General features: G+C 39.1%; 1 protein-coding gene across 1 annotated transcript in view; it reads left to right on the plus strand.

Annotated features, from left to right (window-relative positions):
• The window catches only part of LOC122357122 (cullin-9), a 34,871-nt gene extending 19,847 nt beyond the window's left edge, over positions 1–15,024 (plus strand). The window contains 26 exon segments of the mRNA XM_043256388.1: positions 98–203; positions 297–392; positions 502–677; positions 1,323–1,456; positions 1,733–1,918; positions 2,154–2,183; positions 2,876–3,006; positions 3,104–3,286; positions 3,435–3,592; positions 3,808–4,006; positions 4,928–5,099; positions 5,289–5,434; positions 5,519–5,648; positions 6,556–6,758; positions 6,964–7,226; positions 9,112–9,484; positions 10,695–10,867; positions 10,912–11,074; positions 11,298–11,461; positions 11,563–11,656; positions 12,365–12,439; positions 12,519–12,629; positions 12,715–12,832; positions 13,138–13,271; positions 13,382–13,473; positions 13,753–15,024. Coding sequence (XP_043112323.1) covers positions 98–203; positions 297–392; positions 502–677; positions 1,323–1,456; positions 1,733–1,918; positions 2,154–2,183; positions 2,876–3,006; positions 3,104–3,286; positions 3,435–3,592; positions 3,808–4,006; positions 4,928–5,099; positions 5,289–5,434; positions 5,519–5,648; positions 6,556–6,758; positions 6,964–7,226; positions 9,112–9,484; positions 10,695–10,867; positions 10,912–11,074; positions 11,298–11,461; positions 11,563–11,656; positions 12,365–12,439; positions 12,519–12,629; positions 12,715–12,832; positions 13,138–13,271; positions 13,382–13,473; positions 13,753–13,972 — 4,030 coding nt within the window. The 3' untranslated portion in view covers positions 13,973–15,024.
• The last annotated feature ends 1,464 nt before the right edge of the window (positions 15,025–16,488 follow it).

Below are 16,488 nucleotides of genomic sequence, written 5' to 3' on the forward strand. Positions count from 1 at the left end.
TTACGTAGGAACCCTGGGAAAATTGCCCTTTAATGGACGAATATGTTACTGTCATTGCAACTGATGGAGATCCTTTTATAATTGTCTTGATTCACAGGCAGCTGACTGTGCTTGTAGCCAGTGAGGACTCGAGTTACATGCCAGCTCGCATTGTAGTCCTAGGAGGAGACGATCCCACAAACATCAATACTGAACTCAACACTGTGAGAACGCTCTTCTAATTCATCTTCATCTTACAGCTGGTGGCTTCACATATATAGTTTTATTGTCTTTTTTTTGTTGTTGTTGTTGAACAGGTAAACGTGGCCCCCTCCGCCAGTCATGTGGTTTTGCTGGAGAACATGACCCGCTTCTGGCCTATCATTCAGATCAGAGTCAAAAGATGTCAACAGGTCAAACCTATGGGATGAAACATGGCAGAAGTTGCCTTAAGTTATACGTAAATCCAGAGATGTCCTTTATTCCACTTCTTGCACAAATCATGTTTCTTCCTGTCAACAGGGTGGCATTGACACACGAGTGCATGGGTTTGAGGTCCTGGGGCCGAAGCCTACGTTCTGGCCTGTGTTTAAGGAGCAGCTGTGCTGCCGTACTTATCTCTTCTATACGACAAAAGCTCACACCTGGTGCCAGGAGATCCTGGAGGACAAGAACCAGCTGCTGCAGCTCTTTAACAAGTGAGACCCTCTGTTAAAGCTATCGAGTGGAATAAAGATAAGAAGAAGTATTATTGTTGCTGAGCTGTATTAAAACTAGGGCCGTCAGTTTAACTCATTAACTTAATTAGTTGTGGAAAAAAAAGGGATTTAATATTTTAATGCGGTTAGCATGCTGACCCCGCCCTCAGACCTGTACATCATCTCACATTTCATACTGTTGACAAATATATGATGCAGGGCAATAACTCCATAAGTTCAGTTATGCCCTAAGAATTCATTTTGTCATTGACTGAATTGAAACTTTTTCAGTATAAGTTAATGCATATAAATGTACGGAGGGTCAAACTGTCATTAACTGTAATAAGCTCATGTAAGAAATGAAGTACTTGTTTTGCATACTTGTCATGTCCGGCACTGTATGCATGCATTTCAGCGCTGAGGTGAAAAAAATGATCTGTCTTCTTTATCGTTGTGTTGTCAGTTTTGTCTTTGCTCTTCAATGTATTTTTCACTGCGTGAGAACAAATGTGTAGCGTGCGAACTACACGGCAACAGTAACTAAGGAGGGCTGGTCTTTGCGAACGGTCAATTAGATGAAAAAGAAAAAAATTAAAACTGTCAGTCATATTTTAAAACACATTTTTGTGCATCTCTGTGCTTCAGGTTAAACAGCGCCCTGAAGCATGAACAGATGTTTGCTGACCGTTTTCTGCCTGACGCCGAGGCTGCAGAGGCTTTAGGGCGGACCTGCTGGGAAGCTCTCATCACCCCCATCGTGCAGAGCATCACTATCTCAGGTAACCAGCAAGTCTAGTCCAACTTCCAGTTCGTTCTGCCCAAGTATCACTTAAAAAGGAAGGGACCTGACAAACAAGCCAGTTTTTTGCTTTTTATTGACTGGTTTTATTTACTGGTTTATGTGAAATATATTACACCACAATAATAGGTTAATGCTGAAATACTGTTAAACAATGGCGTCAGTCTTCTGAAAAGTTCGGTATCTCCAGTTTTATGTGCTTTATAAATTGGGTGGTCAATTTTGACTGAATTTCCAATCATCTTTTTTATAACAGAGACATCGACTCTCAGCCCTCTGTCATGGCTGATGAACGAATATTTGGAGAACACTGAATCCTCCAAGAGATGTAAGAGCTCAGCCTCCACCTTCAACTCGCGTGTGCGGCGTCTCACTCATTTGCTTGTCCACGTGGACACCAGCACAGTCGATACAGAAGAGCTCAAACCTCCCATCAAATCCAGTGAGTGCCTTCCAAACAGTAAAAACACTTCATACTTCACAATACTTCATTCAAGAGATTGGAGTGCCACTACTGTGGAGTACTTTTACATACATGAGACGTATTTGTTAGTTTTATGGTGGTCCTAAGTCTTTTCTGGTAAGTCAGAGAGCAAGGTGCGTTGTTTTTAAACCACCTACTGCAGATTGTGTTAAATAAAGGCTTCTCTATTTTAAGGTATTTTTCTTGTTTTCAGAAGGTATCAACAGAAGCAGAGATTTGAAGAGTAAGTAATAGTGTAGATGCTAATGTTATTTTGTTTTGACTTCATTTTATGTATTTTGCAGCACCCCATCCATCTGCTCAGCTGAACTCCAAACTAACCATGACAATGCCTTTAATTTATTTATTTATTTATTTTCATTAATTCAGTTCCGCTGTCTTTAAGTTTGTTTTTGAATTGTTCTATCTTCCCATTTAAATTGCTGACAGAGCTGCACGATTTGATCATTTATGACCTGAGTTTGAGAAAAATTCTATGTCTTTCTGTTGCTTAGATAACAATATATTAAGAAAAAACATACACACTATTGAAACAACAGCCCTTATATCTCTAAATTTTGTTTGTTTATCTGTTTATCCGTCTTGTCTTTCATGCTTAAAAAAATCTAATGAAAATTAGCCGTTTTCTTTGCCTTCACATTAAAGCCAAAACCTGCAAAGTAAACTGGTCCACTTTGGTCTCTCTTTTATTATTTTTAATCTTTACTCTAGATTTGTGGAGGCCAAAATGGCTCAGAATTAAAAAAAAAAATAAACACTGAAATTCTTTGTTTTCATAATGCATGTTAGAAGTTAACTACAGATTTAAGGAACCAGCATTTTGATTAATTGTGCAGCCCTTGTTGCTGGCACATGTTTTGGTTGGTTTTGAAATTTGTAGAAACCTAATTTGTGTCTTTTCTTTTTGTTTTGCAGATGGTAAAGAGGGCAAGAATAAGGAAACGACGGCAGTGAGCTCATCTTCATCCTCAGGCAAACCAAAAGTGAAGAATACAAGCAGCATCGCAGGCATTGCTTTGTGCTGGCAGGGTGTCGTTCAGCGACAGGTTAGACATTCATTTTAGATTTGGTCAAATGTAGGTTTTAATGTAGAGCTTTTGTCAAAATATGTGAACGGATCTAATTTTTGTTGGCTCTTTCCAGGTAAAGAGTTTCCTGGATTTGACTTGCAGCCTCCCTGACTTCGTAGAGCGCTACAGGGGTCTGTTCCTCCGGCTAAAAAATGCCATGGAGGAACTTTTTGGTCAACACACTGCCTTTGTGCTTGCCCTCCGTCAGGGCTTCTCCGCCGCCTTGCTCCAGCTCTCCATCCTGACCGCTATGCATGTGAGTGAACAGTGAATGTCTGTGTCATATCGCCCATGTAATCTAATTAATAATTCAATAACTAATTAGGGTTGGTATTTGGAACATTGGTATATTTTGAATGGAAAAGAGTATTCAGAAGTAATTATTTTTCGTAACTCATTTATAGGTGAGCGAACGTTTTGCACAGTACATAGACAAGATGATCCAGGAAAGTGGAGTGGACTCTGGAAATGTGGACACCTTGAACCAGCTGCAGCAGTTCCTGGAGCCCATGCTGTTTCTCTCGGGTCTGGAGCTGGCCAACACCTTTGAGCACTTTTACAGGTATGAGAACAGCTGCTAATTAATCATATTTCAGAAACAATGATACGAACATCTTCTGTAGTTGTTGATTATATGGTTCATTAGTTTTGTATTTGTTCTATAAAGGGGAAACGTCATTATTTTTATAAGATTAAAAGCATGGCACAAGACTTTTCCTGGGAAACCATTAGCTTCACCGTGTTTTTCACATGGTACATCTCTTCCTCTTTGCTCAGGTACTATCTGGGAGATCGGCTGCTGGGTCAAGGGAAGGTGTGGTTAGAAAGCGCTGTGGTGGAGCAGATCGGTACCTGCTTCCCGAACCGGTTTCCCCAGCAGATGCTGACCAACCTCAGTGAATCTGAGGAGCTTCAACAGGAGTTTCATCTTTACCGCCTACAGCAACTGGACAAAAACCTGGAGGACTTTGAGGAGGTGAGGAAAAATAGACTTTTATAGATCTATAGGTGTATGTATAAATATAAATATGTATGTGTATATGTATTTGTGGTTTCTGTGCAACAATTAATAAATGTTGTAGTTGTTCCAATGTGTTTGTTACGACTGGTTGTCGTGGTTGTCATTTTTTTCACCTTCAAACCAAACTTAGTGGAAATCCCATCTGCCTAGTGTACTTTTACAACACGTCCTATAATGTTTTTGAGTCATTAGACGCAGAGCTATGAAAGCGTTTCCATCCACTGATTACAACTATTTTATTTTATTGACCGTCTCACAATTTACTCTTTTTTTTCTCAGAATTGCGTGATATGCAGAATTGTGACTTTATATCTCGAAATTCAGACTTACAATTGTGATAGTCACATTTCAGAGTTTTTTTGGTCTCAGAATTGAAATGTAAACTCATGAAATGTAAACTCGAGTTATAAAGTAAAATTTTGAGCGAAAAAAGAGACGTTCTCAGAATTGCGAATTTGTAACTCACCACTGTCAATTTGTATCATGCAGTACTGAGGAAAAAAATCAAGAATGTGAGGGGTTTTTTCACTGACGTGAATGGGCTTCCAAACAGAGGAAACATTAGTTTGTGCTAGATTTGTTTTTGCTGGTCTGTTTGTTCAGACAGTGTGGTCACTATCCATTTTATCCATTCTATCCATTTTTTATCCATTTATTTTTATCTAAACAATCAGGGTGCCACCCAAAGTGCAGCTATAATTGATTTTCAGTACTCAATCACTGTTGAACATCTCTTTAGCTTGACGAATTGTTGAATGCACATCCCTACGCATTACCCAAGTACCCAAATTGTGATTTTTAGGAAGATGACAACAGTCTTTCTAGAACTCCTTTGTCCTTTTCAATGCTGATGCTGTGATCTGTTATGTTTATCAGATGATGGATGAGGACGTGTCTGAACTCGAGGAAGAGAGTGACGTGAAAGTGTTGGTGTTGTCCCCGCGCTGCTGGGTTGTGTCTGCTCCCTGCTACCTCGAGGACCCCAGCAAACACTTCCCTGCCCAACTCTGCACTTACCTGGCCGAATTCACAGACTTTTACGCCAACGGTGAGTTGAAATATCCATGATATCTGGCCATGCTAATGATACAGCCTAGTGAGACCTATTCTCTCTGGCTGTTCTGTTGTAGTTTGAAGTTAACCTGTACCTGTGTGTGTGTGTGTGTGTGTGTGTGTGTGTGTGTGTGTGTGTGTGTGTGTGTGTGTGTGTGTGTGTGTATGTGTGTGTGTCCTGTAGGTCAGCGCATGTATAGTTTGACTCACAGTAAGCCTCGGCGGCTGCAGTGGACGTGGCTCGGACACGCAGAGCTTCAGTATGGCTCCTCTACTCTCTACGTCTCCACGCTGCAGATGTACATCTTGCTTCAGTTCAACAAACATGAGGTACAGTCTGAAGACCAAAACAAGTATGGCCATGATGGGAGGTTTTTATGTATCAGAGCTGTTCACTTTCCTCCTGTTCTGCAGGACGTGAACGTGGAGATGTTGCAGCAGGCCACGGGTCTCTCTCCAGCCATGATGAGCCATGCCCTCAAACCTCTCACTGCAGAGAAAGGGGTTCTCACTCACACCGGCTCCAGCCAGGACCCCATGAAAGGTGAGTAATCCTCCTCGGTACGTCAGAACAAGATGGCGGCTGTTTTCATTGTTTGCATTGATTTTTAACCCTTTTTTGTCCATTTTAGTTTAGTTTTTTGTTATGTAAATGCTAACTGCATAAATATTGGCTCAGTTGTGTACTTTTGAATCCAATTAGTGTTATTTTCATCTCAGTAGCATAAGTGTTTCTATATGTTTCTTATTTAAATCTGGGAGAGTTGGACAATGATTTCCAGTTGGACTATTTCCAAAAAAGTGGAGTGTTCCTTTTAATTAATCGGTTTCATTTTTGGACAAAAATGTCCACATTGAAACCCTTTCTTAATTGCAGTGCCGTTTAACTGTAAAGTTATGGAATTTTTGTTAATGTGTGTGTATGTCTGTATTAATTTGATCAAAAATACTGTGGAACACTAACATTATTGAACATTATTTTTAACTTGAAAATGTTGAGTTAAATTATGTATAATAAATGTAGTCATTAAAGCTGATTTTTTTGCCAGCTGATTGAAACTCTATAATAAGAAATCTGTAATAATTGTGTTTAAATCAGCACATTAGCATGACTACTGAAGCATCGTGTGACACTGAAGGCTGGCATAAGGATGCTGAAAATTCAGCTTTGCATCATGGCATTAAATTACATTTTAAAATGTATTGGAGTAGAACTGTATATCACAATACAGTTTTACTGCATTTTTCGTCCAGTAAATGCTGCCTTGGTGAACATAAGAGACGACAAAAACATAAAACCTCCAAATTATACAGTTATACTACAGTTTTGTTTTCGTGTAAATGCATTAAAAAAGTTATTTGTCAGAATCGTTAGTTTAAATCTCTCAGGGTTCAGTGCTATGAATTCTGAATGTACAAAAACAAAACTGAAAACCATTTAAATTTTTCAGGGGTCCTGAGACTGAACAAGAAGACGCTCTCACAGAGCTCAGAACGACACGGTTACCATTTCCTGCTTCCCAAGCAGACCTACCTGAATGTGGATGAAGATGCTGCGCTCACGCTAGAGAGGAAGAGGAACTACATCTACTGTCTCATTGTGCAGATCATGAAGAATGAGAAGGAGATGCATATAGACAATTTAGTGTTTATGGTAAAGTATGGATTGTTTTGCATGGGGTGTTTGCTTATTAATCATCAAAATAATCACCAGATTACTCATTACCAAAAGAATAGCAGACTTTATGGAAAATGTGCTTTTTTTTCTGTAGATTTTAGTGTTTAGTGCTAATAGAACAAGTCCAGACATGGCAGAAGATGAGTTTTTGTGCTTGTGTGTGTTTCCTGTGCCGTTGCAGGTGTTGGACCGGTGTCAGAAGCAGGAGGGCAGTCGGACTCACCCCTCGGTCCGCTTCAGCTGCAGCACTACAGACGTGCTCTCCTGCATCATGCACGTCATCAACAAAGGCTACCTCCGCCGCAACGAGGAAAGCCCGCACATCGTGGAGTTCTTGATGGAGGACCCGTCCACTCCCCGCAAGGGCCAGGCGCAGTTCTCCTTTAAGATGGACGTGAAAAAAAGCTCAGCGAGCAGCAGCGGCGGCGGCAAGGCCGACACCAGGTGTGCTGATGACCCTTAACCCTTGATCCCTAGGACCCCCCTTCGAGCAAGAACGGAGGCAGAGAGCGTGGCTTTCACTGACGTTTTTCTCCCCTCTCAGGGCTTTTTTTTTTTTTTTCTGCACTGTTACTGAACCGGTGCGCTTACTGGGGTGATCAGCTTGCCTTTCTCTTTGTTTAAATCTCTTTATATTTCCTGTGTGCGCGGCTCTGTTTTAAAACTTAGTGAGTTTCCTATCTAGACGGGCTCCTGGCGCTATTATGAAAGATACGCAGCATCAGTATACCATGTGGGACGGTTGTCGTCAGCTAACATCAAACTCTCTGGGATATGTAGAGTTCTGCTCATGTAGAGCAGCCCAAATATTTCGTCTCTGAAGACAGATAAGCAGCTCACTAGGTTTCAGTCTGTGTTTGGCAAACGCATTTTCACTGGCACAGGAAGTGTTTCGCTGCTTTTGAGTTTAGTTTTTTTGGTTTAACGTCTGCAGTCGCACTAACTGTGACCTACTCGAGGGCGGAGCTGGTCAGAATGAATATTGGCATCAGCCTTATGAGATGCTCTTTTTCTTATGTTGCAAGACTTGTAAATAGCATTAAGTTTGTGGTCATCGGTGGACTGAAATTCAGTCCTGTTATTAAATGAGGGCTGCGCAGTTCCTGTCTGTGCTGTAGTGCAAGGGTTAATTCACCCGTGAATGAAAAGTGTTGTTTAGTGTAGTTCCAAACCCACTTTTGCGTTTATCTTCAGAATGCAAATGAAAGGTTTTTTTAATATATTTTGTTTCCGTCCCATCCTTTTCTTCATACATTGAAAGGCTATTCAACCACAATTTTAATACATAATTTCAGACATTGTAAAAGTCATTTCTATGAATCGAATGGTTTAATTCAAGTCTTCAGAAGAGACACAAACTTATTTAATTTTGTATTTTATTTACATACATAGAGCACATCACATACGGTTAGTTGCAACTCACAAAAACTAATTTTAAGCTTCCGTTTACCATATATATGCGTTAATCGACGTTTATATAGGAATAAAAGGCTACATTAAACTCATTTTTGTTTTGAAGATGAATAAATGTCTTATGGGTTTCGGAACAGCATCAGAGTGAATAAATGACAGAATTTTTCATTTGTGGGTGAGCTACTGAATCTACTGGAAATTACTTTTATGTTTTTTGTCCACTTTTTAAAAAGAAAAGCTAATAATGCTTCATAAGTACAGAATTTTAGCATAAATATGCTAGATATTTTGAAAGAAAGAAACTTATGTTTACCATTTAAACAAATAATAAAGACATTTTACATTTTGAATCATGTTTGTTGCTCATTTATTCAATTTAGAAAATTCGAAATTATTTTTAGCCATATGGTCCAGTATTTCGTCAAACATTCATACTTGTCTAAAAGAGTTTTTCATCGCCAAATGCAGGATTTTATGTCATTTTTAAAGGTGATACGGTTTTTTTTCTAAATTTACAAATTATATTTTAATCAATGCAAAGGGATGATTATATTATTGCCTCATTAAAAGTGATGCATATCAATAAAAATCAATGAATGTGGCTTTTATATAGTAAGAAATGTTGAGCAAGTCCACACGAAAGAGCACAATTAAGATTTTTTTTTATTATTAATAATTATTTATTTTTTGGTTGGTTTATTAAATATTTTGGCTAATTTGATCATTCTTCTAGCCAATCATTCATTCAACCAACGAGAGCGTAGAACTGAATATTACCACGTCAAAATGTTCCCCAAATAGACAGCTCTGCAGATTCTGTCTGTGCCTGCAGTTAAGACCCATCCCTGAAAGCCAGCGTTTTTCCCAGTCAACATCCACATAATGACTTTTTGTGTATATATATCTCCCTCTGCAGCCTGGGAGGCCTAATAGTTCCCCCGCAGCATCCGGAGGACGGCGTGCTGGAGGCCGTGCTGTTCTCCATGGGTCGCACAATGACCCAGGAGGAGGTCAAGCAGCTGATGCAGCGCACCGTCCAGCAGGTGGCGGGGACCCTGAGCCTGGATCTGGACCGGGCCGAGCACCTGCTCATTCACTGCAAATGGAACGTGGATCTGTTGATCCAGCGCTACACGGACGACCCAGATGCCCTGGTGCTGGCTGCCGGCCTTAAGATCCGCAACCCCCAGCCGGCCCCCGTCCCCGTGGCCCACTGTCCCGTCTGCCTCTCCCAGTCCAAAGAGAGTGACCCCCCTCCCATGCTCTGCTGCATGCACTACTGCTGCAGGGTGAGTGCAGGGCTTAAACACTGGGTTCATGTGTTTCCTGTGGAAACGGCACATTTAGGTGGGACGTTTTAAAAGTGCTCGTCTCTTAAGTGAATACAGTACTGTTCAAAAGGGTCAGTTTATATAGGTCCCACTTTATATTAGATGGCTATATAACTACTTCCAAAGTAATAAAGCTTTAACTAAAATGGGGTAAGTGTGAGGTTAGGGAGAAATTTGATGCTTTGATCGAGTTTAAGGGTGGTTATAGAAGTAATTACATATGCACTTATAGTGTATAATATGTCATAGTGTTTATGTTTATAATTTAAATAAGAATGTCGTTTAATGCATCCTTGCCGAAGTTTTGTTTGGCAAGGATGCATTAAACTGATCAAATGTGACATTAAAGACATTTAGAATAATACAAATATATATTTCAAATATTTCTAAAAAAATAAAGTGATTCCACAAAAATATTAAGCAGCACAGCTTTGTGATCACAGGAAGACATCATAATATAAAAAAAAAAATATATTAAATTGGAAAACTAATTTTTAATATTGGTTAGCATGAGACTCCCAAAGAAAAAAAAATGACAACCAAAAACTTTTGAAATCCGTTAAAAAAGCCAGTCCCTATAATGCCTGTTAGTAATTACTAATTAGTAATAACCTTACTAATTTTTTGTGGAAAACGAAAGCGTTTATACTTATGTGCTCAAACTTCTGTTATTTGTCACATTGTATTATATAGATGACTTGCAGCTAAAAGACAGTCCAATTTTGATTTAACAGTCTTTGAAAAGGGCAATAGTTATGGCATGTGCATGTAATATGTCATCATATTTATGGGCCAGATTTACTAAACGGGGCATATTAGCAAGAGACCATAAGTCCCGTAAAAGAGCAGATGAAAGTGAAAATTTTATTCAGATGAACTACTGACAATGTGCAAGCTAAAGAACCAGGCGTGACCATGTCACAAATACCAGTAAACTGACTTTTGATTCCTATAAATACTCTCCTATCGTAAATATTATGTTTGAAGTAGAAACAAAAAACAAAGAAATCTACAAATGAATTTGCACTAAGGTCATAAAAATGCCTTTTCGTTGTCTCCTATCCAAACAGTAGTTTGATGACTTAAGATGCTTTGCTATATATGAGATCTTGATGCAGAAATGTTGAACTCTGCGCTCTCTTGTCATGCCCTTTCCGTTTCCCATTAGTCCTGCTGGCAGGAGTACCTCACCGCTCGTATCGAACAGAATCTGGTGATGAACTGCGACTGTCCGATCACAGACTGTCGGGCTCAGCCCACTTCCAAGTTCTTTCACAACATCCTCACAGATAAGGACACCATTGCCAAATGTACGTACAGGTCAGCACTCTCACGCTCGGTGTGTTGAGGACTGCAGACTGAGTGTCCCGTGCTTTCTCCTGCAGTATGTGGCGCCCTTCTGCGGGCTTCGTGGAGTGCTGCTCCAACCTGACCTGGTGCACCAACCCTCAGGGCTGTGACCAGATCCTGTGCAAGGAGAACATTGGCAGCATGGGCACCTGCTCCAAATGCTGCTGGTCTTCCTGTTTCAGCTGCAACTTCCCAGAGGTACATCTCATATTAGTGCTAAAAACGATCAAAGAATAGCTGGTATGTAAAAATATCTGTAGGTTATATCACATCAAAAAAAAAAATGTGTAAAGAGAGTTTGAGAATCATCTCTCCAGTCTTTAGTGTTGATCAGTAATGAATATTACAGTTTTTGCTGCAAACTGATGGATTTGTTTTTTCAGGATTATTTGATCGTAGTAATGTCTTGTCCAATCATCAGGCACATTACCCAGCCAGCTGCAGTCACATGTCTCAGTGGATGGATGATGGAGGCTACTATGAGGGAATGAGTATGGAAGCCCAGAGTAAACATCTGGCCAAACTTATATCCAAACGCTGCCCCAGCTGTCAGGCCCAGATTGAGAAGAACGAGGGTTGCCTACAGTAAGTGTGCACGCACAAATGTCTCATATTTATTATTTAGCTTAACTATGTTAACCATAAAGCCAAGTATATACCTTCTATATATATTTTTTTCTGTGTAGTATGACGTGTGCCAAATGTAATCATGGATTTTGCTGGAGGTGTCTGAAACCATGGAAGCCAACGCATAAAGATTATTACAACTGCTCAGCCATGGTAAGTGTCTTCAGAAGATGCGAGGGGCTTCTGTGAATGATAAATCTCTCTCTCAAGTCTAGTGTCAAAATGCGAGATGAGGCTTCATCATATATATATATTTTTTTTATGGCTGCACATTCTGTTCTTTTGGAGGCCTCTCCACACAGGCAAATACATTTGTATAATAGTAGAATATCTTGATGCATAAATACTTGATACACTTTTATTTCACGAATTGAACACAATTGCATAGACAAACAACAGGTAAATATTGCTGTTCATTACTGTTATTTAAAAGTAATACACAAAAACGGCCACAGATGACTTCCAAAAACATTTCTGAAAGAGCGGTTTTGTGGCAATTCATTATTGATGAATGCTTAAACTGATTTGCAAAATGAATTAAAGTGCCCGTTATGGTTTATGAAAGGTTCAGTAATTTGGTTTTAATTTGCACGATTTATGTTGACATGCATGCGGTCAAAAATTACTTTCTTTGTCTTATATGCATTTATTTTTATCTTAAGTCTCATACAAAATTGAAGGACAAACGGAAATGATGTTTCAAACTAATGAGGTTACTCGTTTCGAAGGAAGCTTGTTTTGGTATCACACGCTGCATGAAAGGTCATTTTCAAAAACCCATAATAGGGGCACTTAAATCCTCAAAACCAATGCCAGCGTATAACTGCCCTGAGAGTCCTGTATATTAATGTGCGATCGCAGGTCAGTAAAGCTGCAAGGCAAGAGAAGAAGTTCCAGGACTACAATGAGAGATGCACATTTCATAACCAAGCCAAGGTTTGTTGGAGTCGTTCATTACGTTCCGTTTAAAGTTCTTATAAGTTTCTTACAATTGTCTGTCTATTGCTTTCTGCAGGACTTTGCAATCAATCTGGAGAATAAGGTGTTTTCTATTAATGAAGCTTTACAGATGAAGTCTTTGACGTTTGTGATCGACGCCTGCAAGATTCTTGCCCAAGCTCGAAAGGTGGGTGGCTTTAATGTTTTTTTTTTTTCTCCAATATTTGCAGTTCTTTATGTTAACAGTTGCATTTGTGTAATTTGTCATGTAGGTGCTGGCATACTCGTGTGTTTACAGCTATTACAACCAGGACACCGAGAAGATGGACGTGATGGAGCAACAGACGGAGGCTCTGGACCTTCACACTAACGCCCTGCAGATCCTGCTTGGTTAGTGTTAGGGAAAGCTCACTCTCAACTCAGTCACTCAGTATTGCTTTTAGGAATGTTCTCAATAGGGATGTCTAAACATTTTGAGCCAAACCAAACCTAAGAGCTCTTTTATTAACATTATCAGTTTATGTACTGAATAATTGAAATATTAGCCTATATGTCTAAGACTTTTCTCGGATGACACGTACAGGACTCCCACAATCATTTAAAGGTTTTGAGGCCACAGCGCTCCAATCCAATCAGCGACCGATGGACATCGAATGTTGTTTATATCTGAAAGCTGCTTGTGCTTCTGGTTTCAGAGGAGACGCTGCTGCAGTGCACTGATCTCGCATCCTGCGTCCGACTCCTAAAACCCGAACACCTAAACACCGGCCTGGAGCTCATTCGCCGAATCCAGGAGCGTCTTGTGGCCATCCTCCAGCACTCCACTCAGGTAAACCTACTCCTGTATGTACTTCTTTGGGGTTTAACATTGAACTTGTTCATTTAAAAGCATTCAAAGCACCCATTTGACCGATTGATAATGTCTTTTGTTTTTGGCAGGACTTCCGTGTAGGATATCAGTCCAAGACTGGGCCAGACCAGGAGACCGCACAAGCTTCTAATCTAGCTAACCACACAGACACCAACAAAGAGTGAGTCACCACGTTTACAGTAATGCTATTATATATATATATATATATATATATATATAGAGAGAGAGAGAGAGATATGCATATATTTTTGGAATATTAACATGTCCTAAACATTTTTCTAAAATAATATATACACGCATGTTGCATATTTATATACACATAATAAATATACACAGCACAAATACATATATGATGCGATTAATCGTTCGACAGCATACAGAAACACAACTGGCTTCTGCAACAAGCTTTACCTTTTTATTTTTATTTTTTTTATTTCAGGTCCAAGTCTGATGGAGGCTCTGACTCTGGAGACTCCGACAACAACAACTGCGCCGGCGAGGACCCCGGCGATGAAGCAGAGGAGGACGACGAGTATGACGACGAATACGTTCCAGAATGGCACGAGGATTACGATGAGGAAGATATAGACGACGACGACTTTTTTTCTGACGACGACGAATCTGAAAACTTAGAGAGGGACTTCAGCCCTTTCGACTAAACGAGCCCGAGAGCGATACACAATGCTTACACGATGCCTACCGATGTGAAAGTAGACACTACAAATTCCACACCCATATAAGAACAAAAAGAAAAAAAGATATGGGAATCCAGAATTCGGAGTAAGTTTTTCTGTAACGTGGTTTTTGCTTCGCACTTAGCACCTACTTTGAGCCCTAGCGTAAATTCGTCGTTACACCAAAAGTGGTATTTCACGTTTATTTAGATTTATGCTACAGTTTCATTAACTTCCGAAATTGTAAATTTGTTCTTGGCTGATGAAGGTACTTTAAGTTCAATGAAGGATCTTAATTATTCATGTTATATTGTAGAAGTATTATTTTTTTGAAACAGTTTTGTTAACAAATTAGAATTATTTGGTCAAAATTTGAAAAAGAAGGGATGCGTAAACATTAGAAAAGTTTTTTTGTTTTTTTTGTTTTTTTTTATCTGGTCGAAGGTGTCGGCATTGTGTATTTAGTTTAAATACCAAAAGCACTTGCCTTTATTCCATTTTAAATTCCTTTAAATGCCTTCATATGTATGACGTTAAGTTGGTTGATCGCCATTCGAATGATTGTAAGCATTTGGAAATATTTGCAGAGATCTTGAAAAGAGAAAAACATCAGCATCCGTGTTTAAGGGCTGCATGAAAAATGACTAGTCCGTGATGAGGATGGTGCTTCAATGACCTGCTGGTTGTGTCAGGCACCGGAATCCTACAAACTCCAACGTTTTACTTTAGCCCGTCTCATTAAGATGCAATGGCAATAAATATTTAAAAGTATTGTAGCTCGTCGCATTATTTGCTAAGCAAAACATACCTTAATCGCTTTCAGTTTCTTCCTCAAAAAAAAAAAAGTTTTAATTCTTTTTTTGGACATTTATGTTCACTTGTATAGAGATGGAGATATAAAATATCTTCCGAAGTCCAGTTTTGAATTGAGATACCTATATATTCATATACTGTCCATCTTCTGAAATGTTTTCTCTGTTCAACTTAAAAAGGAAGTTGCTCAACTTCAGCTCACAAAATAAATGCTTTTCTTCAAATCGAGTGTACATGGGTTGTTTATCGTTGTTCTTCTTGCGCGACAACATTATACAAAGAAAATCTCTCGAAAATTAAGTACGTTATTGTAACAGTTTTTTTTAAATGTGCCCTTCGTATACTTTCAGAACCGAGACCTATTTAAGACGGGATAAAGTACTAACCTGAAAAAATTTGTTTTACCTTTAAGCTACTAGAGGAACAGCCGCAACTAAAAAGCAATCTGCTAGATAAAATTAACCTCAAGGCCATCCTTTAAGCTTTTCCCTTCATAGACGTAGCCAAATCCACCCCAACAAGCAATCAGTAGGTGGTATAACCGGTTCAAAATGTCACTTAAAAGAAAAAAATGTTTGTAGTTGACATGAAATTAACTATTTATGGTAACCTTTCACCTCTATTTTGTTATGAGCTGATGCTGAACTCACTGGACTAGATCTGAAGGGGTTTGAATATTTTTTTTTTACTATGCCTTTTTTGAGAACATTCTTAAGGGGCATCCCAGATGCGTACTTCAGAATTGCATCCAAAAACACAATGCTCAAATATAAAGGCTGTGTACTGTGGCAATAAAGACCTGAAGAAATGTGCATTTCAAACAAGTAGAAAAAGAAACTTTCTAGCAATGCGCATTATGCAATATCTAAACTTTTAATAAAGCATTTACTGCGGCAGTTCCACAAAGTACACTTTGAAAAGGATCGATAGGCTTGGTTGTTTTGCTACCCCTACTGAATGTTTCATAGTTCACCCAAAAACGTCATACCACAAAGCGCTAAAGTTCTCCAATTAGCTTGACCCCCAAACTAATCTTTTAAATCAGTCAAGTCATAAAAAAAAAATAAAAAGTTTCCATTAAAATATCATGAACTTTTTTTTTTTTTTTTTTTTTACAATTGCATTGAACCATTGCAAAATTCTTTTTTTTTGTAGTATGTTTGGGCACTTTTCCCAGTCGGATTTAACATTCCATCACATACCAGTAAACACCATTAAATTTTCTATTTTTTTAGCAGGCTGGAGAATTCAGTTGCGGGCACCATCTTCTGGCACAACAGGGGAATTTGTTCAACCTGCAACACTAACACCGCATTATGGGAGTTCTCTAGCCTTTTAGCATACATTGGTTGTACACTTGTTTTTGCGGTCCAGTGGTATTGTACACCAGTTGAAATGACAATAGCATATCTTAAACATGAGGCAATTTTTTTTTTTTTTTTTTGAGGCAAGAGCCTAATTTTAGAATAATTGGGAGTTGGTCTTAATTCTCTTCACTACTCCTAAAGGGTCACAATTTAAGTGCAGGTTTTAGTGCTAAAGTGCTTTGAAATACTCAGGAGCTTAGAGCTTAGCCCCTTTAAGAAAGTCTCCTAAATCAGAAAGGATTGAGCTAATTTTAGCCTTTAGATGTTTTCTGAACACAGGCCCAGCCAAAGGTCAAGAAGGCAAACCCAGTTAAGAGAACC

This window comes from Puntigrus tetrazona, chromosome 13 (genome assembly GCF_018831695.1).
Source record: "Puntigrus tetrazona isolate hp1 chromosome 13, ASM1883169v1, whole genome shotgun sequence".
NCBI lineage: Eukaryota > Metazoa > Chordata > Actinopteri > Cypriniformes > Cyprinidae > Puntigrus > Puntigrus tetrazona.